The 24,358-nt window shown below is 38.1% G+C and overlaps 2 protein-coding genes across 2 annotated transcripts in view; one reads left to right on the top strand and one right to left on the bottom strand.

Annotated features, from left to right (window-relative positions):
- The window catches only part of LOC139740176 (guanine nucleotide exchange protein smcr8a-like), a 78,454-nt gene extending 63,714 nt beyond the window's left edge, over positions 1-14,740 (bottom strand). Inside the window, exons 1-2 of the mRNA XM_071650764.1 lie at positions 14,616-14,740; positions 11,585-11,854 (exon numbers count right to left, since the gene is read on the bottom strand). Of these exons, the coding sequence (XP_071506865.1) occupies positions 11,585-11,809 (225 nt within the window). The 5' untranslated portion in view covers positions 11,810-11,854; positions 14,616-14,740. The remainder of the gene's footprint in view (positions 1-11,584; positions 11,855-14,615) is intronic.
- A 3,642-nt stretch (positions 14,741-18,382) lies between these two features.
- Positions 18,383-24,064, top strand: LOC139740199 (protein Hikeshi-like). The gene is made up of 4 exons (XM_071650784.1): positions 18,383-18,510; positions 20,403-20,637; positions 21,339-21,472; positions 22,527-24,064. Exons 1-4 carry the CDS (start codon positions 18,481-18,483, stop codon positions 22,725-22,727), a joined length of 600 nt encoding a protein of 199 aa, XP_071506885.1. The 5' UTR covers positions 18,383-18,480; the 3' UTR covers positions 22,728-24,064.
- Positions 24,065-24,358: the final 294 nt, after the last annotated feature.

Below are 24,358 nucleotides of genomic sequence, written 5' to 3'. Positions count from 1 at the left end.
AGGCGAAGCCGAGTGCATGTTGCACTACATTGTAAATACCCGAGAGTGAGCTACGCCTCCACTAACGCCACGAAATAATCCTGTGCATCATTTGTTTTATAAAATGGGTCGAAAATTTGAAAACTAACATCATTTTTCAGCGTTTTTCACGTACCTTTGTGGGTCAAGACGTCCGAAGGTGTTCGTCCCAAACATTTACGCACGTCGCACTCGCGGAAGTCCCGCACATACAGTATAAGTATAATGGGGGGTTGGGTTTCCGGACACTTAAGTTCCCGCATGAAAACTTACTTATTTTACATAGAATATGCACCCTTTACCTTAAAGACTTGATATAGACTCCTCATATAGGCCTACTAGACAACATACTCTGAAAACGGCGTGAGAATTAACCTGCTAAATCGTTGGATTTGCTCTTCAAAGTGACTCCATGTACGCGTCCGGTCCCATAACGCTTGGTCTACTGTACTGTACAAAGTGTACGTATAGAGTATACGTACGTACGCCACACATGTTATGCACAAGGGTAGACAGGCCGGCCGGCCGGCAGCCCGAACTAGAAGTTGTTTACAGGATTGACAGCGCGTATGCATGCAATTCAAAGGAGCCGCCGCGCGCACAGACGATCGGCAATCTACCATAGGATTACAGGCAGTGCAATTGTACTGAAGTAAAGGAAGGAGGTGTGTCTCATTTCAGCACTTCCTATTGGCTACATTCTTGAACCCATTTTATAATTGTTGATAACGACTTTACCCTCAATTTTTCTCAGCAAAGAAAGCAGCATTACACTGCTTTCACTCGCTACATACAACTTGTGTAGTATTCAAACACAGTGTGTATGTCAAAGAGTGAAAAAAACAACAAAAAACATGTGGATAGAATACTTTTAAAATCAAAATGATACTTAAAAAAAGAAAAGAAATCATAAGATACTTAGTAATAGTACAATTGCCTGGTAAACAGTGATGTCTATCTTGTATTAAAAAAAAAAAAATCTGAAAACTTAACTACATAACATGATTTCCTCTTCTGAGATTACCGGTAAATCACATTTTGTGTATTTCAGGTAGGGAGTGTGAAGTGATGATATCTTGACTAATGTCAACACTTGGTAGTTGATTATATTTGCATTTCTTGACACAGACACACTTGTCCTGCTACCAACTCCCACTAGACATGAGTTTTAGGTTCCAGAGTACAATTTATGTCTTTGTATATCACCTCAGTGAATATTTGTTCAATTCAATCACTAAAAGGAAATCTCAAGAAATCGACAGACTGGATTCTAAAATCATTTATTACATCATGAATATATCAGGATGATATGCTCCGGTTGCTCTTTGTGACTACAGAGAGCAAGTAATGAATGTCTATACTAGAAGTCCCTGCAAGTTGACTTCACTCATGTGAAAAACTACTCTCATAATTTTCATTTTAGGGCAAGTCCAAGATAAGGTCCCCTCAGAAGGCAAAATTTCATCTTTGCTCAATATTGACATGTTTGGTATCATTTTGAAGCTTATGAGTTGAAGTTTTGATTTTCATGGAGGAAAAAATGATATTATGTAAATTTATGCAAATTTCAAGGGCTTCATTTGCATAAATGTGAAACACAGCGTTACGTATGGGACATTTATAAAAATTCATATTAATTCAAAGGAAAGCAAATTAATTTGATTGATATGTGGACATAAGAAGTTTATCACATAGTTTAACTTGGTATGAAAATTTAGGGATTATGCAAATGATTATGCAAATTAGCTCGTGTCCTATCATGAGATGTCCCATACGTAACAAAATGAGGTCATTTTTTTAGGTTTTTTCTGAAATTGCTAAGGTTATTTTAATGCCCTTTTGGAAAGTTCTAATTTATTGTTTAGAGAAACTAAATACCAGAGAAAAAATAAAAAAAATAAAAGAAATATTTTTTATTAGGCATTGAAATAATGTTACGTATGGGACAAATGCGTTACGTATGGGACATCCTCATACATATTGCATGTGAATGCAATAGCTAGCTAGGAAGGTCTCTCAGTACACAAATGGTCAATCATCCTGAAGAAAGCATCCCAACATTGTAGCTACTTTTTGAGTTATAGACACTTGAAACAATACATGAACTTGACTGAACAATTTTCAGAAAGGGGGAGGGGAAAATGGCAAAATACACAATGAAAAATCAGCATTAAAGGGATGGTCTAGTTTTTTGTAGAAATGGGGATTCAGTTTTCAACATTTAAAGAGATGATTGGAAACCAATTTACCTGTATATGAATTACTTAAGAGCATAAAATCCTAAGACTAGAGGAATTCAAAGTTTATGTGATGGAGATCCAATTTGAAATGGTTGTGACATATATAGGAAAAAAAACAAAAAGTAAAATGATTTTTTTTTTTCATTGCAAGTGATACACAAATTGTCCTTATTCAGTTTTCAGTAGTAGCCACAACAAAAAATTCATGGGTATACAGTGTACATACTGAGTTGTGACTCGAATCAATGACCTGACTGCTAGACAGACATCATACATATATCTACTCGATCACTGGGGTTTCACGCAGCAGGTATTGCTTATTTATTAAACTTAATATTCCTTGTGTCAAGTTGTTTTTTATTGAAACTAAATGGCAAACTGCCCATTATCAATGCAAGTAAACACTTTAAACTATTCAGTTTTTCAGTAGTAACTATCCTGATAAAAATAGGGCATACATACTCCGGTTGGTCATGAAAAATATAGAATATGATTGAATGTGATTATGATGGTAAATATCTGGGGAATATTGTTCTCTTGTCAATCTGGATCAGTATTTGAGTAATTTCAACTGATTCCACCTCAATAATTATGCAAAAATTTGTTAAAATGGGTATTTTGCAAAATTATTTTGCAAAATACCCATAAACATGGTTCTCCACACACTAAAGGAATGGGGGACAAAGGGCAAGCATACCCAGGTTGGTCATAAAAATAGAAAAATATGATTGAATATGATTATGATGGTGAATATTTGGGGAATATTGTTTCCTTGACAATCTGGATCAGTATTTGAGTAGTTTCAACTGATTTTACTTCAATAATTATGCAAAATACCCATAAACATGGTTCTTCACACACTAAATGAATGGGGGACAAACTGTCCCATACGTAACTGTCCCATACGTAACACGTCATGTCTGTCTTTAATTAGAACCTGTAATTAGAGCTTTTTGCCTAATGACATGAAACTTACCTGTGATAATCTTGAGTGTTGTGACTTTCATCACAGTGAGTTACAAGTTGTAGAATGATACACTTTCAGAGAGTTTTGAGGTTGAAAAAAATGTTCAAAAAAACAAAATTTTTCTGGTCCCATACGTAACGGCACATATTTTCTCTTCTAGAATATAATTGTCAAGGTCATTTTTCTAAATTTTTTACATGATTATACTTCTTCTAGATATCAATCACCATGATGAAGTTCAATATGATCACAGGCCATTAACACTATTTTTCAGGTCATAAAAGTCTCTGAATGTCCCATACGTAACGTGCGCATTATCTTGGACTTGCCCTTTAACAGATAACCCTGACAGTGACACTCCACAGTCTGTGATGTCATAATACACGTAGATGACCTCACTGACATATTTGTAAAGGCACATTCATATTTACAGTGAAATACCACAGTATTTTGCTTGTTGACTTGTTTTATATGTGAACACAAACACACCACAAAATACACCTGAGAAATATATAGCGAAATAGCATGGTATTCAGGGTGGTACTGTAATTCAAACTTCGCACAAAATATGGATGCAAGATTTGAGTACAGCTGTACAGTATATAAGACTTGGGTCATGAAATACCACCAATCGCACACAGTGGTGTATTTCTCACATAACCAGACACACTCCCTGTCTTCTTCCCTAAGTTCATAGAAATGGAAATGAAAGGAGATACAAGTTGTGCATCAAATACGCATGCACAGTGCTTACCCCAGAAAGGTGTACTTTCAAGCAAGAGCAACAATAGTATTTCATGAACAAGAATGGTACGTATCTAGTAAACTGCCACAGTATCTACATGTATAATCACCGCATATTGCCAATTAGAATGGTGCTCACAAATTACCATGCTACAGTGTATGTACAATGTAATACCACAGTAATTCAAATGTGAATTCATGTAAAGTGCACATCCCACTCTACATGTATATGTACAGTATGTACCCTAATTGGTCAGATAACATGACTTGACCTTATCTCCTTGAAGATGACAGATGAATTACGGGGCAAGTCCAAGATAAGGTCCCCTCAGAAGGCAAAATTTCATCTTTGCTCAATATTGACATGTTTGGTATCATTTTGAAGCTTATGAGTTGAAGTTTTGATTTCCGTGGAGGAAAAAATGATATTATGTAAATTTATGCAAATTTCAAGGGCTTCATTTGCATAAATGTGAAACACAGCGTTACGTATGGGACATTTATAAAAATTCATATTAATTCAAAGGAAAGCAAATGATATTTGATTGATATGTGGACATAAGAAGTTCATCACATAGTTTAACTTTGTATGAAAATTTAGGGATTATGCAAATGATTATGCAAATTAGCTTGTGTCCTATCATGAGATGTCCCATACGTAACAAAATGAGGTCATTTTTTTAGGTTTTTTCTGAAATTGCTAAGGTTATTTTAATGCCCTTTTGGAAAGTTCTAATTTATTGTTTAGAGAAATTAAATACCAGAGAAAAAAGAAAAAAAAGTAAAAGAAATATTTTTTATGAGGCATTGAAATAATGTTACATATGGGACAAATGCGTTACGTATGGGACATCCTCATACATATTGCATGTGAATGCATGTAGCTAGCTGGGAAGGTCTCTCAGTACACAAATGGTCAATCATCCTGAAGAAAGCATCCCAACATTGTAGTTACTTTTTGAGTTATAGACACTTGAAACAATACATGAACTTGACTGAACAATTTTCAGAAAGGGGGAGGGGAAAATGGCAAAATACACGATGAAAAATCAGTATTAAAGGGATAGTATAGTTTTTTGTAGAAATGGGGATTCAGTTTTCAACATTTAAAGAGATGATTGGAAACCAATTATATGAATTACTTAAGAGCATAAAATCCTAACACTAGAGGAATTCAAAGTTTATGTGATGGAGATCCAATTTGAAATGGTTGTGATATATATAGAAAAAAAATAAAAAGTAAAATGATTTTTTTTTTTTATTGCAAGTGATACACAAATTGTCCTTATTCAGTTTTCAGAAGTAGCCACAACAAAATTCATGGGTATACATACTGAGGTGTGACTCGAATCAATGACCTGACTGCTAGACAGATATCTACTCGATCACTGGGGTTCCACGCAGCAGGTATTGCTTATTTATTAAACTTAATATTTCTTGTGTCAAGTTGTTTTTTATTGAAACTAAATGGCAAACTGCCCTTCATCAATGGAAGTAAACACTTTAAACTATTCAATTTTTCAGGAGTAACTATCCTGATAAAAATAGGGCATACATACTCAGGTTGGTCATAAAAAATATAGAATATGATTGAATGTGATTATGATGGTAAATATCTGGGGAATATTGTTCCCTGGTCAAGCTGGATCAGTATTTGAGTATTTTCAACTGATTCCACCTCAATAATTATGCAAAAATTTGCTTATGGGTATTTTGCAAAATTATTTTGCAAAATACCCATAAACATGGTTCTCCACAAACTAAACGAATGGGGGACAAAGGGCATGCATACCCAGGTTGGTCATAAAAATATAAAAATATGATTGAATATGATTATGATGGTGAATATTTGGGGAATATTGTTTCCTTGACAATCTGGATCAGTATTTGAGTAGTTTCAACTGATTTTACTTCAATAATTATGCAAAATACCCATAAACATGTTCTTCACACACTAAATGAATGGGGGACAAACTGTCCCATACGTAACTGTCCCATACGTAACACGTCATGTCTGTCTTTAATTAGAACCTGTAATTAGAGCTTTTTGCCTAATGACATGAAACTTACCTGTGATAATCTTGAGTGTTGTGACTTTCATCACAGTGAGTTACAAGTCATAGAATGATATACTTTCAGAGAGTTTTGAGGTTGAAAGAAATATTCAAAAAAACAAAATTTTTCTGGTCCCATACGTAACGGCACATATTTTCTCTTCTAGAATATAATAGTCAAGGTCATTTTTCTCAATTTTTTACATGATTATACTTCTCCTAGATATCAGTCACCATGATAAAGTTCAATATGATCAAAGGCCATTAACACTATTTTTCAGGTCATAAAAGTCTCTGAATGTCCCATACGTAACGTGCGCGTTATCTTGGACTTGCCCTACACTGGGCTGGACAATTACCCCAGACCTTTCTCCTGACAGTAACCCTAATCCTGATCTTGAACATATTCCCTAACCCTAACCCAAATTCTAACCCTAAACCTAACCCTAACCCTATCACTGACCTGTATTAAGCAGGGGTGGTATATGTGTTGCTTTATATGAATTATTGATGTGTGTTGGTATTTTCTGCACTTCATTCTGAAATGTGTGTTTTATATAATGTATGTGTATCTATGTACATTGTATGCCACTTGAATCACAAAAATTTTCCATTTTATGGACAATAAATAAATGAAATGAAATGAAATGAAATGAAATGAACTGCCCCCCGATATGGTTGTACATACTGTAATTACAGCTGGTTCTTATACTCTTGACACAATGACATTAACATGGTCTCTATGAATGATTCAAGTTCTGTCAACTGCACTGTTGTTCCACACTAGACTACATTGTATGGAACGTACAATGTACGAGAGTGGAATATCACACATTCAGACATGAAATCAAAGATCAATGTTGAACAGTGTAGCAGGTGCACAGTATAGTTACCGTCTGTGAGTCATTGTGTTTTTTCTCATCATTTCTGAAAACTAAGTAATAATCCCCTCTCTTGGAAACCACCTCATATTACTCATCAAGTAACCTTTTTACAGGAAGAGACTGGTAATATGAGCACTACAATGTTCACTTTAAGATCTCACATGTCGTGAGTTGAAGGACTTTGCAACATCTTGCCAAACTGTTTTATTGGCATTTGGTTCATTCTTCTGAAATCTTGGCCACAATGTCAGACAACCCAACCATCAAATAGCACTAGCCAAGCACACAGGATTCAACATGGACTATTAAGGGCACCATGCGATCTCAATTAACTGGGTATCATTCCAGGCAGCTGTGTGCTTATTGTAGATGTCTGAGCATCAACTGACAGTAGGTGAACAGATAACGGTAAAGGTTCAAGTGGATCAATGTCACAAGCCTTAGATTCATCATGCACAAATAGAGAAGTAAAGATGACAAGCCAGCAACCTCTCCATTATCTACTAGTGTAGGTGGTCAGCCTCAATACAGGCACTGCATGGATGTGTTCTATGCCTTTAACCAGTTCAGGCAAGGAGGTTCTAGAGATGGAGTGACAACAGTCTTATTCCCTTTGATCCCATGTTTAAAGCCGCCGCTCAAAAATATTTGAAGCATGTGCCAAACAGGATCTGCCATGCAGATACGAAGACAATTGACTCGTGTGTCATTGCATAATCACTAGCCACTTTCAAAGGAAGATGTCTTTGTGATGGTAATTATTTTTCGCTATCCCTTCTTATAAAAGGTAGGTGGTACAGACACGAGGATGCGCGAATAGAAATTGAGCAAAAAATGCTAAAATAAAGATGAAAATTACTCGACTGGGCATACCCGGGCACTAATCTGATATATCTATCAATAGAGAATTATACTTGAAGATTATTCCATATTAGTTTCATTTGTGGAAATTAAGCAGAAAAGTGATAAAACCTGCTTTCCAGGATGGTACAGTTTTAAACATTTTCACATGATACAGCTCTGATTTACACTTTTGCACAAATTTCTGGACAGGGTTGACTTTTGTTTTACATGCTTTATCATTAAGTAAAATTTCATTTCATTTAATAAATAAGCAAAATATGGCCAACATTATGATAACGTTCAAAATGAATCTTCAGATTGCTCAGCAAGACGGCGGCATCAAACATCGATCATCAAAGGCACAAATGCACCTGTGGAATTATTTTGTACATCAACAGAAATCTGACAACTGTTTGAATAATTACAGCCAGCTGGAACTCCATGTAATTTGTATAAAACCTCCTTGGTTCAGGCAGGTGCCTAGATAGGAAATGAGCGTTACAGCAAAATCAGCTTGTCCTAGGTACTAAACAGGTTTAGTCTTTTCCGTCCATTTGAGGTTATTTGGATTTGGACACAAAGCTCTCCTTGAAAAACACACAAACAAAACAGAGAACTTGTATTCAGTGGAGTAGCATCCGAATGGCAGAAACGTTATCTTTCACACTGAATCTTCTTGTACATATACATCTGTCATTAGATGTACAGCATTGTTCACACATACCTGTATGTATTTGACAACTCATTGAATATCTTTGAATTTTTGATTAATTCTGCTTGAACTCTATTAATTTGCCTGGAAAATAGCATACAATTGTAGTATTCGCTGCAAGACATGATTGACTTTCTACATTTACAATGTATGTATTTGGAGTTTATGTGCCATTACATGACATTTAAACTAAGCTTTAATTCCACATCCAATTCAAGTCTTGAAATTCAAAGTCTATAAAGGAAAATAATATAATGACAAAAAATCGTCATTGTATGTAGTAGTCCATACATGTTCCATTCTACAGAAGTCTCGTATAGATGCTTTTTATGGATGAAAGTGAAGTAAAAGAAAAGATACAAGCAAAGAGCATGTGATGGTAAAACATGATTAAAACAAGACTGAATACGAATACTCAGTCCTATCAACTGCTCAGAATACATTTCTTGACATTGTTCTTGTCTTTGTGTTTGGGCAAAAAAAAAAGAATTATGAACTGAATTACAAATAGGATTAGTGTTCACAGATATAGTCCACATCAAGAGTATCATATCAAAGGATCTATAATCTTTATGTACCGTAATATAACATTGAAGACCACTCAAATGTGACTGAGTGCTTTAATCTTTTGTCCCAGGAAATAGAGCACATTACAAGCAGGCTCACAACGTGCAATAAGTGATCGCATGAGTTTACCATTATGAGGCAGTCACATGGTATGGGTAATGACCCATTAAGTCAGGACGAACATCTGTGTACAGAGGTTGATGTAAGCACCATGTCACTATTACAGCTCAAACTCTGTCAATGCATGTTATGTGACTGAGCTGTTGCTGTTTACGACGGTATATAACATACTGTTCCAGCCATATTTTACACCATGCAACATGTACAATTGTAAAATACACCTCCCCCTCCCGTTTTGTCTCAAGTGCTCAACTACGATTGTACTACATGTATATATATGGCATATATTTTGCAAGGATTTTTATTTTCACAAATTTCACAAGTCAGGTACTATTTGCACCTTTAAACAACATGTGAAATGATTACCTCTCATCTCAAGATGAATGCAACATGCATGAATACATCTATCCATTCATTGCTGAATTCTGCAACTGCAAATTTAACCACTTGTTAAAGTTGTTGGGAAATTCTGATTTGCAAAAAAAAAAAATAGACTCACTAAATATGTAATTGCATGTCGCATACAGTGTATCCTGAAATCTTCTTCTTCCAGTTCTACATCATTAGCAAATGAAATCTAGATTTGAATAGATCTGAATTGTCAGTGCCCTCCCCCCCCCCCCAAAAAAAAAAAAAATCAAAAAAAAAAATCAAAAATCAAAGATTTACAGAATCCACAGGACATTATCATGGGTATTTGCCCAAGCTGAGTGTGAGCATTGTGTGCTTTTCATTAATAGCATTCACATGGTAGTGAATGTTTCAAACACTCTTACATTTAGCAAAAGGGGGTAAATAAAGGACACACTGATCTGCCTGTTTTGCCCATGAGGCAACTGTAAAATCATAAACATTTGCAGCATGAAACTTTAGCGAATTGAAGGCAACAGCCTTTTTTTGCTACATGAAACTTTCACAAATTGACAACTGGCATTAAATCCATCGTGTATAAGTTTGCATGCACTTTTCTTGAATCTTGGCTCCTCATGAAATTTAAAACAATTTTATGCATGCCAAAATTTTTGGTTTTACAGTATCATGATGTGATTACCTACTTGTCTTTTTTTTTTCTTCATAGGTACGGCCTGGGTTCAAGAGAAAGTCAAAAATCTTGCTTGACATCAGGATTTATCATGGACTCACACAGATGTAATACTGTACAATGTATACGCTATAATTTTCGCGTACATAAATTTTCGCGAATTGCCGCTGTCACACATTTTCGCGAGTGGTTAAATTCGCGACTGGGGGACCAGAGAAAATATGAAGTGGCAAAGAAAGTGTGAATTTTCAACTTACTAGCAAATAAGAACGATACTAGTTATACACTGCATGAAAAAAACTTACATGTACCAAACTCTGCGAACTAGTAAGTTAGAATTCATTATTTTTGAAGTGGTTAAGTCCATTGCGCTAGATTTCTGACGAGTGGTCCCCTTGCGATAATGGCTCTCTACAAGTAGACGTGGACGTGCTACAATAAATATATGTACGTAAACAAGCTTAGCCAGTATGGTCTGTTTGGTAAGCCATGACATGGTATACTAGTACTGAAATGTTCGTATCATCAAGGCAAGGGATTCATTTTGGAAGGTAATATTTTCGCGTGTTGTTAATTTCGCGAATAGCTCCCGATTCGCGAAATTCACGAAAATAAAACCTCCGCGAAATATATAGCGTATACAGTATACATTGTATACCAGCAAAAACAAAGAAGAGTGAAACAAAATGTTCATGATTTTATTCATAACCTGAAATCTGCCTCACAGCAGAATTACATACTGTACTTACCTACATACTGTAGCTCCTTTGCCACTCCTTTCGTATCTTGATTATTCTCTTCTTAAACTCTCCTCATTCATTGCTCTGCCCAGCTTATCTTCCCAATCTCTCTCCACACCTACATTTCAAAACTCTCGACACCCTTGTGACATTTGCTGCCCCAGGAATCTGTGTTAACCCACTGAAGTTCAAGGAACCACTGAACGATGTTGATTTTTTCATATTATCTATTATTCACTGCTAGAATGTCTTATGAGTGAGAAAATACTTTATCTGAGATCTGTTTTGGTCAAAAAGCGACTTCACACAACCCATATTTCACATGCAGAATACATGTGATTGGTACTAAAATTGACATTACATCTTACTGATCTTAGAATAGCAAAGTAATTGTTTCTGTCTAAAATTGGCAAACTTGTTCATGAATTTATTGAGAGTTTGTGCAGGTAAGTACATACTGTAAAAATGACTTTATAGTCAATTCCATCAAAACTTTCTCCTATCAAGAGATGCATGTATTCAGATTTGCCAAATGATGCGGGCAAGATGAACTCCTGCAGCAACATTCCCTAGGGACTGGAAGGGCTACAAGGCACAATAGATTGAGGACAACGAGGTTACACATTGAATGTATACAAGCAAACTCAACTAACCAGTGGTTTTGGCCCCTCCAATTCCGAGAACTCACAGACCAGGATGAAGTCCTTGCCACAGGTGGGACTGACCGGCCAGGGGTTAGGGGGCCGGTAGCTCTGGGCCAGGTCAACGGGCAAGGGGGGCCGGGACCGGACAAAGGCCGCCTCATCCTTGGCTGCGTCAAAGTAGTTCATCTCGGGAGCGTGGCCGTAGAAGGCCACCTGGGGCACTCCCCCCAGCATGGCGTAACGACTAGACACTGAACTCAACACCTTGGGTCATGGGCTCTGCAGAGGGAAGGAGACAAGACATACAAAAGGGTCGTCATCCTATTCACCATAGAAATGACAGTGGGCATATCTTTTCCATTCTAGAAAAATTGCTTTCTTGCAGAAAAAGTAATCATAGAAGTAATAGTAGTTAATAGTAATGTCAGTAGTGGTAATAGTAGTAGTAGTAGTAGTAGTAGTAATACTACTACTGATAATAATAATAATGATAATAATAACAACAACAACAACAACAATAGTGGTGGTAGCAGTAACATTTCTAGTATATTATGTTGCAAATATCTACGGGCATCCCACAGATATTGACCTAAAATGTATGATTACTTGCTGTAATAAAAGAGGTGATCCTCTATTCACAGGAATAACAAACTTTTCTGCAACATACACCCTGGAAATTTACTTCCTTATCGTTGGCGCTGGGCGACAAAAAAAAATCCCCACCACTCAAATGAACAAAAAGGACATTTCAGACATTTAAATTTGTCATCACTTCAACCTTTGGAGCTTTGTTTCAAATTCGGCACTTTCTATTCCAATGATCAAATGCCGATCTTGCGAGAGAGTCCAGTGAATTCCTGTTTTATATAAAAACAGGACTTGAACAAAGGCTAAATTTAAAAAAAAAATGAAAACAATCATTCGAACACCTAATATCACTGACCTTTTAATTTCCTGTGGTTTGGGTGGACTATGGCTCCTCCAGCTGTGATAATATACCACACTGGAAAATTATCTCTGCCTGAATTGTACTTCATTTCGTTCATCACTATCACTCAGGGAAGCCAGCATGCTCAAGTATAATACGAAAGTGGTGTAGAAACTCTAGATCCCATGTTAACAGAACATAACACATTGCCAAAGAATATCATGTAACCTAGACAGAAAGATCCGTCTGTCCGGAGGACTCTTTTATATTTTGCCATTAACGCTGTCCTCCGTAGACAGACGGAAGGTACCAGTACCCATTGCTGTGTGGATGTTCTTAACCACTGTCTCTATGGAAAATTGGGTGAGGTACCTCACCCTTCTCGATTGCGTCTAATTCACGGCCCTAGGTCGGCAAATTTAAGCTTGTATAGTTAAATAAACTATTCAAGAATAGACTACACTCACCAGATTAATGAATAATCCAATATTTCGGTAGAATTTTCAAAGTACATTGTAAAACATACATCAACCAGCCATGCGTCGTCACGTTCAAACTGCAGAAACGCAGTATGAATCTATTAGCCAGTCACATGCGAGGTAGCTTCTACGTGTTTTTTTTACTAAAACACGTACCTCGCATGTGATTGGTTTACAGATTCAAAATGGCGACTTACGGCTAGCGAACGGCGATGTTGCGATATGGATAAAATTTCTGCATTATAACCGAGTTACTGTGAGTATTTCGATTGCACAGTGTGAGAAATTCACCCCAAATATTGCTGCATAATGTGTCATGTCGTGTCAAACTTGTTTGAATGTAAAAAAGCTGTTTAAAATTTGGTTTATCGTAACGTTTGATCTGTGCACGTTGCTCCACACAGGAGCTGGGATCATTGACTTCGGTCTGTATACGGAGGGGATCCGTGAAGCCAGCTCCGCGGAACATTCCCCGACGGACAGATACAGACCGATCTTTCGGTCAACATGTAACCTAGACTATTATTCTACTACACGCACAAAAGCCCGGTCTACAACTGTACTAGTCTGTAGTGTACATCCATCAAGTCATCAACACCCAACACTGAGGGCTGAAAGGCAAATGCTTTCACGTTTATAGAGTTTCTAGAATCCTAGTATTTTTTCCTGAAATATTCAAGTTATTATTGTTAGTTCTACACTACACTAGCTTCACTATCTTGCATTAAATTAATTGGCAGCCTAATTGAATTACTGTAAAAGTGGATATTTTCACGCAACTAATTTTTCGCGCTCCGCCTAGTAAGAAGAGTTTTGAGTGTTGTTAATTCCGCGGAATCAAGACAGTAAGTACTGGAACATATGGCATGCAAAAATATTTGCGTGCTTTTATTTTTGCGCTAGTTTAGTTTCTGGTTGCGCAAAATGCACAAAAATTTCAACACTGCGAAAAATTCCATTTTAGAGTAATTTATCCTATTGAGTTTCTACTGAAACATTTCTTGAATTGGAATCTGGATATGGATGCCACTTGCTCCATGAATAGGATTGCATGTCTATTAACTGAATCATTCAGGAAAATATGACTCTTGTTATGTGAAGTCAGGATTCACTTCTTGCCATTTCTACTCCCCTATCTTACCTCTTTGTCCACTAAAAAGAGACGGGTTTCCAGTAATGGAGTGAGTCATCTAATGAGTAAGGACTGACTGCTATTTACACATGAATGAGCAGCAAAAGGCGAAAACCAATCCAGGCAAAATAAAAATGCCAATAAAAATTGCGGTGATGGGTGTAAGTTTACTACTTGTGAGAATCATGCGGGAGAAATAAAACCATCGCAGGCAGACAGGAAAAGTCTGGCAAAATCATTTCGAATCCCATGTGAATGTTTCTGCCACCATCTTTTAATTGGTCACACACGCCATATTGCGCCAAACGGGTGGGAGCGAGCAGTTGCAGTTGCACGCCCGAAGGCAGGCCGTTAGGCTAGCGGACGAACATACCAGCTGCCCGATAGCAAGAAATGTAGCAAGAAAAAACAAAGGGGAGGACAGGAAAAACGCCCACAATGTAATGTAGCTTTCTGTCGTAGTCCTCTCACACTTCGCGAAATACTGAACAGTACACATACCTTCACAATCATAACACACGTTCAGATGCTGCGGAAACGATAACGTCGTCTTCGTCGCAGTGAACCACAGGGTAAAGTCAGTATTTCATTTGTATCTGGCGAGCACTTCTTGTACAATAGCAGATAGGTCAACACACAGCATAGCAGTTACATGTACGTGATCACAACAATACTAGCTCTTGAGATACAGTAACCTCGTGTACGTGTATCCCATCGCATCCGGGTAGCTGCTGCATGCAGGTTGCAAGATGCTAGTATCACCATAGGGGTGCAGCAGCAGTAGTGCGAGCTAGTTGGCTACAAATCGGTGGTAGACAGTCTGCATCGTAACGTGAATGCTTTGCGTGCTATGCTAGAGCTTGTACCCGAAGAGAGAAGGTCTCCTTGGATTTGGTGCGGCGAGAAGGTACTGTAGATCCGGGCAGCATCGGGATGGATAAGGGGAAAGGTCGTTGCCCTCGATCAAACAGCACTCAAAGTGTGTTTGTGTGTGTGTGTGTGTGTGTGGGGGGGGGGGGGGGGGGGTTGGTTTACAGATGAAGACAAATTAAGAACTACTAGTGAATGTACTAATTATAGCAAAGGACGGTTTCGTTTTCATTAGCAAGATGAATGGTAGCGATGTTTCTAGATAAGTGACGTTAACTTGTGCTTAGAGTTAGATAATAAAAGATAAATAAATGGGACTACTGAAACCAAGATAGTATAAGATGGAGATGGAGATATACCGGTAGCTAAATATGAATGGTTCAGAAGTCAGTCCGTGGCCTCATGGACGTATGAGCAGTGAAAAATTTTCAATCTGCAGTTAAAATTAGAAATGCACACAAATAGAAAGAAAACACACACAATGCTTGCAGAGAAACACACACACACACACACAAAGAAAAAAAAAGTCCTCATATTTTTGACATTGCACGCTATGGTGTTTTTTTTTTTGGGGGGGGGGGTGTTTTTTTTTCTTTTTTCAAAGTTTTTGTTTGTTTTTTTTTTTACTTGTTTGATTGTGTTGGTTTTTTTTTTTTGGTTTGTTTGTTTTTTGTTTTGGTGTGTTCAACACCTCTTTATGAGATTCTATATGAAGGAGACATACACGCTAAGTCTCCACCATACATCCCACCCCGTTGGCTCTCGCTTCGATCGTTCGGATGGCGCTGTCGCACAGCAAAAATTTCGTTTCTGTAGCTGTTCTCTGGCCTTGACATTTCTGAAGATAGGGCCTACCCTTTTTTTTAATTATGTTGTAGTGAATTAATGTAAAAATGTTTGTGTGTAGAGCAGGTTAATGGATTGACGAGATCCTGTCATCACCACCTCGTTTACTTAATTTGCATTTCAGCAACTATATAAATATCATTGTTTTGTTAAAATGCTTGGAACTTAACTCAAGAGCTGTATCATACCTAATTCCCGGATTTTGACGAGACCTCTTAAAGGGGACCTCCGGATGATTTTCAGACTTTTACATTTGAACAACTATAAATTAGTCAAACTGAGTACAGAGTTTCAGAATTTATAGTGATTGGGATAAGTAATGAGAATGTTTTCAAACTTTATTATGAATTGCAATGAACAAGGATAATGACATGCAGCCTCACCTTAAGAATGCATGAGTTGGGGCTCAAGGAAGCAGAACAAAAGAAAAAGGTATGCATGGATTTTTCACAGGTGAACTTGTTGAGCAAGCGGTATTGTAATGGAATTACACTGCTACATTTCTGAAATATATGAGGCTCCGATGTCATCATCACTGTTCAGTGTAATTTGTTTAAGATTTTCAATCTATTGGTTTCTCTGCTCAAGGACCACAATAAATTCCATGGATCTATACATGGAGCTGTTGATTCATGTACTACATGATGTGAAATTATGAAAATCGTCCGGAATGCCCCTTTAAGTACATTGTATTCGTCTGCTTTCTCTCTAAACAACAGATGTGGAATTGCAGACAAAGGATGGTTGTAAAGTTTTTATGCACTATGTAGGCCTACCAAGTTGATCTGATGTTCAGTGTCAAAGCGACTGACGGGGCCATCGTGGCATGATGAGGATAATCGGAGAAGAAAGTTTACAATGAAGTGCAGACAGGAAATGTTTCACTTCTTAGCTGATGAACAACCCCTTGATATGAAATGTGACGTAAAACTAGTATGAGCTCGACAGTTACATGTAGACATCTTCAGCAGCTGACATTGGATAAACCTCGAAACAAATTCTGTGACTCTGCTCGCCATTTCCCTCTCCCTACAACCACATTCTCCAAAATCATTCTCCACAATTATGTATACCTTTTTTCCTGCAAAACAATGGAAAATGTTACACAGAGAAAGAGGAAAGAGATTATATAATAATGTAATCCACTCTCTATTAGTCCTCCAAAGTGGCAAAAGGAACAGCAACAATAACAACAGTAGCAAAATCCTTCGATGGCAAGTATCTCGAGGCTGAACCCCATGAAACTGGCATATAGTTAGCTCTTATAATTTATATCTCGATTGTTTTTGCTTGTTGTTAGTTTATTTAGGAGTAGGAGTATCTCTTTGTTTGATAACCTAAACACGAACGATTGAGTCAAAACAAGACTGGCCCGACAACAGATATTAAACCCATGATTGCAGTAAGTGATAACTCGGCATCGGGAGACTGGATAGAGGGGGTCGTTCGTGTCAGTGTATAGGATGGAGCGAGCCGTTTATAGGTTAAGTCCGACAGAGACTGTTTTCAATTTGCAGACAACGGTAGCAGCCCGATGTTGGGGTGCACTCAGGTGGTCAACAATGCACATAATATTATGCATGCTTGTTCCAGATCCCTAGAAATACTTCCTATACGGAGGGAGATGTATGGGTTAGAATTTTGACCCCCTATTACAGGCCTTTGGAAGGGGAGCCATCAAACTTACCCCCCCCCCCCACCATTTCAGGGTTTTGGAAAGGAGGCCAGCAAAATTGTTCCCCTATCACACGCTTTTGGAGGGAAACTAACAAAATTACCCTCTAAAGAGTGCTGAGGTAAAGAGTTTCAACAATTTCAGCACCTGCGTGGACAGGAATATATCTAGAGACGTTCTTATGCTGAATATACCAGAAAAGATGTAGTTCCTGCATCACTTTTCCTTCACTCAGGGTCCAGGCTGGGATTTCTACAGATGGACAAGTCTGAAAGATGTTGGGAAAGATTAGTAAACTACCCCTAATTAGAAATATTTCGGGGGTAAATGATAAAAGACCCCCTATTATACTAATTGAAGGAATTTTCGGGGATTTTCCCCCGGAGCTGAGATCCAGTAAATATACCCCTTTCCCGACTCCCGAAAAATCGGGGACGCGTATGCGGTACGGATGACCACCTGAGTCGGGGGGGGGGGGGGGGCAGCAGCAACACCCTTGAGGTTGTATATGGTGCCAGAGAAGGAATTATGAGCTTCCATTTCATCCCCTCTCGATGATCAGAATAAAAAGAAAAAAGAAAAAGAAATGGCATCTTCGATAATAAGACTTACATCATACCATTTCCATGAGTTGTGTAGGTGACGCATTATTCTTAAACATTCGCATCAGTTGAGATTAAAGAGTATGTACATTGCGTGTGCGTCTTAGGAGCGGTGCATGAACAGGGACACGCCCACCGGTCTCGCCCCTTGTTCGAGCGCTCTTTATTGTGATGCGGGGCGGGGTGTGGTTGTTTTTGGTAGGATGCATGCAAGGTGTACACCGTACACGGACACGTGCACGTACTAACCACCAGCAAACCACATAAACGGAAATGCATACAACTCAACAGCAAGTTGTTGCGTGCGAATGTAGCTGGCGGATGTTGGTGAATTCAACAGAGTTTCTCACAATATCGACAATTGCGTGGGACAATGTTTGCATGTTTGGTTGCAGGACGACTTGTACGTATAATTCTAGCAATTTGATCAGTTGAGAGTGTGTAATTTCGTCGTTCAAATGAAATGAAGGTGCATATTTAGCGAATGTCGTAATGTGTACTTACATGAATTGCAGTATATGGGACAATATTAACTCACTTGTCGCGTTGAAAACAAAATCACGGGAACGTGGACGAGAATAAGCAACATTTTAATCATCGACTGCGAGGCGATGCTATGGTACAATCTAACAATAACATCGCCGAGGTGACCCGCGAGGTGTCTATCAGGCCGAGCCAAAGGTGAAGGCGAGGGCTGGCTGATAAACACCTCAAATACAAGGATCACCGAGCTAGTCGCGAGGCGATATTATAATAGCATGTCTATAGTCTACTAGAATCTAGTTATAGTGTGAGATTGAAAATATCATTGCCCGAGAAATAGATTTACTAGTACTAAATTACTCCTAGATGATTTTTTTTTTGCTTTATCATTTAAAATTACAGGTATGATGACATTTTGCAATAATTTTATGAATTTATTAGATTTTATATCTAAAACAAAGTATCTGAAAAGTATAATCCATGTTTTACATGTTGTGTTTTAATTGATTACATTGTACCTTGTATGTCATTTTACTATGTATACACGATTATCGCAACTCAGCTACTCAGCTGCGAAGATGATTGAATAAACCATGAATTGAATTGAATTGAATTTATACCCCACATTATCCATCAACCACACAGATTTTAAATGTATATGTGTAATCGTGCTGAATATTACAACACAGGCATTACAACCACAGTCTGCAGCAGTCAAATGAATGAGATGAGAGTATCGTTAGACCTGGGGAGTGTTTCATCAATTTAGTCAGCGCTGACAAGTTGTCAGTCTCTGACAATTTTAGCAAAATCCTTGGTTTTGATTGGCTGAGATGCTCTTGTCACTGACTGTTACTATGGTTATTGTCAGAGACTGAAACCCCTCCCCCTCCAATCTAAGTCTAATGAGACGATAACAAGCAATACTGATGTATCGATAATTGTATCGATAATTGGTGGTGGCCGCAGCGCTTTGCTAGCACGTAATGTGTCCATTGCCGATAGACCCAAGCGATACCTTTATCAATTACAATCATGGGTATGTAAAAAGTGCTAACGAAAAAGACTATCACACGTGATAATACCATGGCATGCAATGGATGTTGGGAGAAAAACATCTCTCGGGCACGTGTTCTAAATTCAAGTAATCCCATTGGTCAAACATTACATAATTGTGAATGTGGGATATAAATGAAACTAAAATCCATTTGTAGAACTTCTTTCTTATTCTGATAGAATGTTACACCCGCTTGTATGAAGTCATGTCACCACAAACGTTTGAAATTGTTGATGTCAGTTGTTAAAAGACAATGTCCCAGTTTAGCTTCATGGACAAGCTGCTATCGGGATTATATCTTCAAGGTTCAATGTCATTGAGTAGCGAGTTGTCTGTGTTGTATTAAAGAATTTCAATGACATTAGTAAAAACATTAAAAGTACAAGTTGTAGTGTTTCTAGATATGCTGTTGGCTGAGAATGATAAGGGAGCCAAGTTGCCACTAAAGCCGTAATCTTCAAGGCACCTTAACACCCTTCTCATTCTCAGCTGATGATATCTAATTCATGTAAGTTCTGATTCATCCAGGTAACATTCAATTAAGGTAGAAAAGTATTTCCCTAGCATAAAAAAAAAGCACATGGTCTGTTGTTGTTGTTAGATTTTATGGCATTTCCTATTCAGTCTGAATGGATGTACAAGGTATGCTAAATGATGGCTAACTTCAGTTTAATCAGCTGGAGAGCTTACAGTTTTCATTCATGTCCCCTGGATATATATATATTTTTTTTCCCTTCCCTCATCATTTGCTTTAGGTCCAAGGTCAGGCCCAGGAGGTGGATCCCACCCACTTCGTCTTCAACATTGACAATCCGACAAACATCAATCATGTGATCATTTTTCTGACCGGAGCCATGCCTTTCCCGGACGGCATGGCCGGGGCCGTTCACTTCGGCCAGCCCGAGGCAGGGGGAATGAGCTGGCACTATCTGGGATTCATCTCGAACGAGAAACCGAGTGTCATCTTCAAGATATCTGGCCTCAAAGGCAGTGAGTAACACCATAAAAACCTGTCAGTGTTTGGTTTATAAATGCCAAAGAATATCTATTGTGACAAATGCAGGAATACTGAAGTGAGATACAGGTATCATTGATCTTAGTCTAAATTAAAAGACATACAATGTATCAGACCCCCCCCCCCCCCAAAAAAAAAAAAAAAAAAAAAAAAGCCACACAGCAACAGAGATACATATGACTATATTTGCATGGTCTTTAATTTACCTTAGGTAGCCTCCTGTTTGTTTAATAACACTGCCCCCAGATGGACCTGCCACTGTTTTCATCTCAGCCTAGCCAGGTACCCATTTTTTTTGCCCTTAAGTTGAGAGGTACATTGTGAATAAAACATCTATTCAAGAATGAAGGCACCAGGATTTGAACCCCAGGCCTTCTGTTTACAAATCCAGAGCATTATCCACTATACCACTCTGCTCCCACTGCCTGTACAAATGAAATATATTGTTCAGAAACTGCTCTCCAATGTGATAAAGTATGTGCATTCCTCTTCTTTAAATGCATGCAGAATTGTATGGCAGAAAGAATCAGACGAGTTTTCTTCTGTCCATTTTTTTTTTTTTTTTTGAGGGGGGTGGGGGAAGAATGGTACAGTCTATTTTGTGAAGTATTGTTTAAGTGAAATCTGAGGATATATCTGAAGTATTCACATTTTCCACGATGGTATAACCTTTCAGCTCAGCCTGTCAACAACAGCTTCTTCTCGCAGCCACAGCTTGGGACTGCACCCCTCTCGTCCTCCGCCCAGATTGGTATAGCTGTCGAGTCTCTGGACCAAATCAAGCAGCAGACACCGGCAGCCAACACACAGGTCAGCAGCTTATTCTTCCACTCTTCAAGAGGGGTGATCCCAAATGAGATGATCTGATAAAGATTATAATGAAAGCAACATAGATAGACAACAGCTTTAGAAAAAAAAAACAACAGCACAAAAGTGATGATTGCATAAATGTCAGTAAGTCATCAACTGAGTTGCCTTATGGCAATTTAATTTTATTTGTTGCTTTCACTTCAAGTTCCTTTTTAACAACTAATTGGCATGTGCAGCTCATTCTTCTCATAGTCAAGGGGCAGTTTCCCCGATATATATCTGAATTCATTGAAAGCAGAATAATCAGTGAAGCACTCTCAGATTTTAAGGGAACATTGGACTATCCGTTCAAAACGTATGATTATCTGATTTTTTGGGGGGTAATTCTGTGTGCTGCCCTCTCGAGGTGGAAAAGTATGAAGAAAATATGCATGTAACATATTTTAAATCAATTTTTGTGGGCACCAAAGAGCACTAATTTTATATATATATTGGTAACAGGTCAAGGGAAAGTGTTCCTTTTCATAGAAAATTAAAGATTTGTTAAGTTCTTTTTTTTTGTAAAAAGAAACAAGAAATGTATGTACATATATGTAAACACTTAAGCAATTCACATGTAAACTGAAGTGCAAAACAACAGTATCTGGGGTGGGTATGTTATTTTTGTAAGGAAAGTACAAACAGTGCTGTTTATCTAGTAATAAAGCAATGTGAAGGGACATTGGAGAGAACATTGCTGTAGGGTTCTTTTATGATATTTTGGATTTTAACATGACTGATATTATCAGGCAACAGAATGGGCCGGCCTTCATACTGTCCCAGTTGATCATTACCTCATCATGAGATAAAGCAGTAACTGCATTTTGTGATTTTTTTTTTCACATTTTTGTAAAGTTTTTGCTAATTGCTAGAGGACTTTGCTTTTAGACTCAAAATCAGTGAATACACTGAATATCTTTGTATGCAAGATGACCACTTTTGTATACTTCTTATTTTCTTGCATAAATGTTACATGTCTTGTCTCCAACCTTTCATCTTTGTCCCACTATTCCAGGCATCCAGTGTTGGATCCTTCATGGAGTTCAGCCAGAAGATGCTGGAGAACTTTTACAACTTTGCCTCATCCTTCGCCATCACTCAGGACCAGATGACACCCCAGCCAGGAGTCCAGTTCATTCCAGCCAATGTCCTCAACAAGTGGTACGAGAACTTCCAGCGAAAGCTAGCTCAGGATCCAAACTTCTGGAAGAAGTGAGAGCAGAGTTGACAATGGCCAGCCCTCGTTAGTTCTGGAGGGAGATCCGAGAAGGAAGTCTTTGCTGAAATACGACTGAACTGTGTCAGACTACCAGTGGTGTGTACCAGGCCTCTCACTGTGTAACATGCAAAATTTCTTGATGCTGCCTAGTTTGCAGTATGATTTAGGAAAACTGCTTGCAGAATGAGAAAGACAAGAGAGGTGCGTAGCAAGGTGTATCTCGAGGTTACTGAAGCTGACTAGTCGATGTGAATGCAGGTAATGCTTGCCTATGAAATGAGAAAAGCACTTGCTGCTGCAAATAGCTTTGGTCCTGGTTAGGAACTGTTCCTTTTGTAGGGATGTTTCATTAGTAGCTGAAATGGAGAACAGAGCAACCAGTACTGTTCATTGCTGAATATCCCAACCTTTCTTACCAAGCCATTAGTGCACATGATGATAGTATCTTGTTCTCTGAATCTAGACTCAGATGCCAGAATACCATTTCTTCAACATCAAATATGTCAAACAGTTCAGGAAGAGATTGAGGAATAATGGTGTATGGATGAAAAATATTGTGTTTATGAATAGTTGAGGGTAGTACCAGATTTGGGGAATGTTCCATGTCGACCTTTTCTGAGTTTTGTGCTCTTGCATCAAGAGCTGTTAAATTCAGATTTTGGGCTTGAGTATTCAACTATCAATGGCATGGCACATCTAATTCAGTGCTTATTTTTGTAGAAAGAAAATTCCATGTGAAAGTAAGGGTGCGCTTGAGGTTTAACGCTCAAAAGCGAAACAAAGCAAACCATACTGTACTGTACCAGATCTAGAGCATTCAAGCGCTCTGTTGAGAAAGCGTACCTCCTGAGTTATTCTTAGAGGGGGTCACACATTTTGTAGCAACAGGTCATTCACCTGGTGCGCTTAAACCACTTACAGAAGTCTCGAACAAAGAGTATGAACTCTTTGCACTATGACGTATGCGCGTGTCACACGCATTCTTCACATGCCAACTTATGGTACACTTTTGGTACGCTTTTGGTACGCTTTTTGAACACATCGGGAAATGGTACACTTTTTTCTCGGTTCAGTATGGTACGGTACACTTCAGGAGCATTCGAGCGCTCCTCTGGTGTGGGTACAGCATGGTTTGGTTCACTTTAGGAGAGTGATCAAACACACCCTAAAACTTTAAAAACTACCAAACCTTCCCATTCCCTTGTAGAACAATTATCAGTATTTTAAATTGAGGTTGCCATCAAAATAGTAACTAGTCAACTGCATGAGAGAATTCGCCACAATAGCGTCCAAGTTGATAACTCAATAGCATTTGTATACTGTAGTTCACAATTTTAGCAGTTTTTAATGTCAGTTTCTGAAGTTATACGATCCATGTACTTTAAAGACTGTCCAGTGTGAATTGCCTGAAATTAGTATTTAGACATGGATTTTAATGCATGAATGGTTAAAAACAAGCATATATCAATTATATTCTTTCAATCTACTAAAGGGGATGGCTAGTAACTGATCAGTGGGAATCAGTGGGAATGCTGGGGGATGATTGTTCCAATCCTTGTGGGATTCATTTAAGAGTACATTATATATCTATTGTTGTGTGAAAATTATTTGCTTCAGAATAGTCTCAT

The sequence above is a fragment of the Diadema antillarum genome, unplaced genomic scaffold (genome assembly GCF_040938485.1).
Source record: "Diadema antillarum isolate AM-2024a unplaced genomic scaffold, OU_Dant_1.0 seq00000839_RagTag, whole genome shotgun sequence".
NCBI lineage: Eukaryota > Metazoa > Echinodermata > Echinoidea > Diadematoida > Diadematidae > Diadema > Diadema antillarum.
This window is presented reverse-complemented; position numbering and strand designations above follow the sequence as displayed.

Coding starts and splice junctions, on each gene's coding strand:
- LOC139740199 (XM_071650784.1), top strand. CDS start 18,481: ATGTTTGCATGTTTGGTTGCAGGACGACTT. Junction 20,638..21,338: donor GATATCTGGCCTCAAAGGCA/GTGAGTAACACC, acceptor ATAACCTTTCAG/CTCAGCCTGTCAACAACAGC. Junction 21,473..22,526: donor CACCGGCAGCCAACACACAG/GTCAGCAGCTTA, acceptor CCACTATTCCAG/GCATCCAGTGTTGGATCCTT.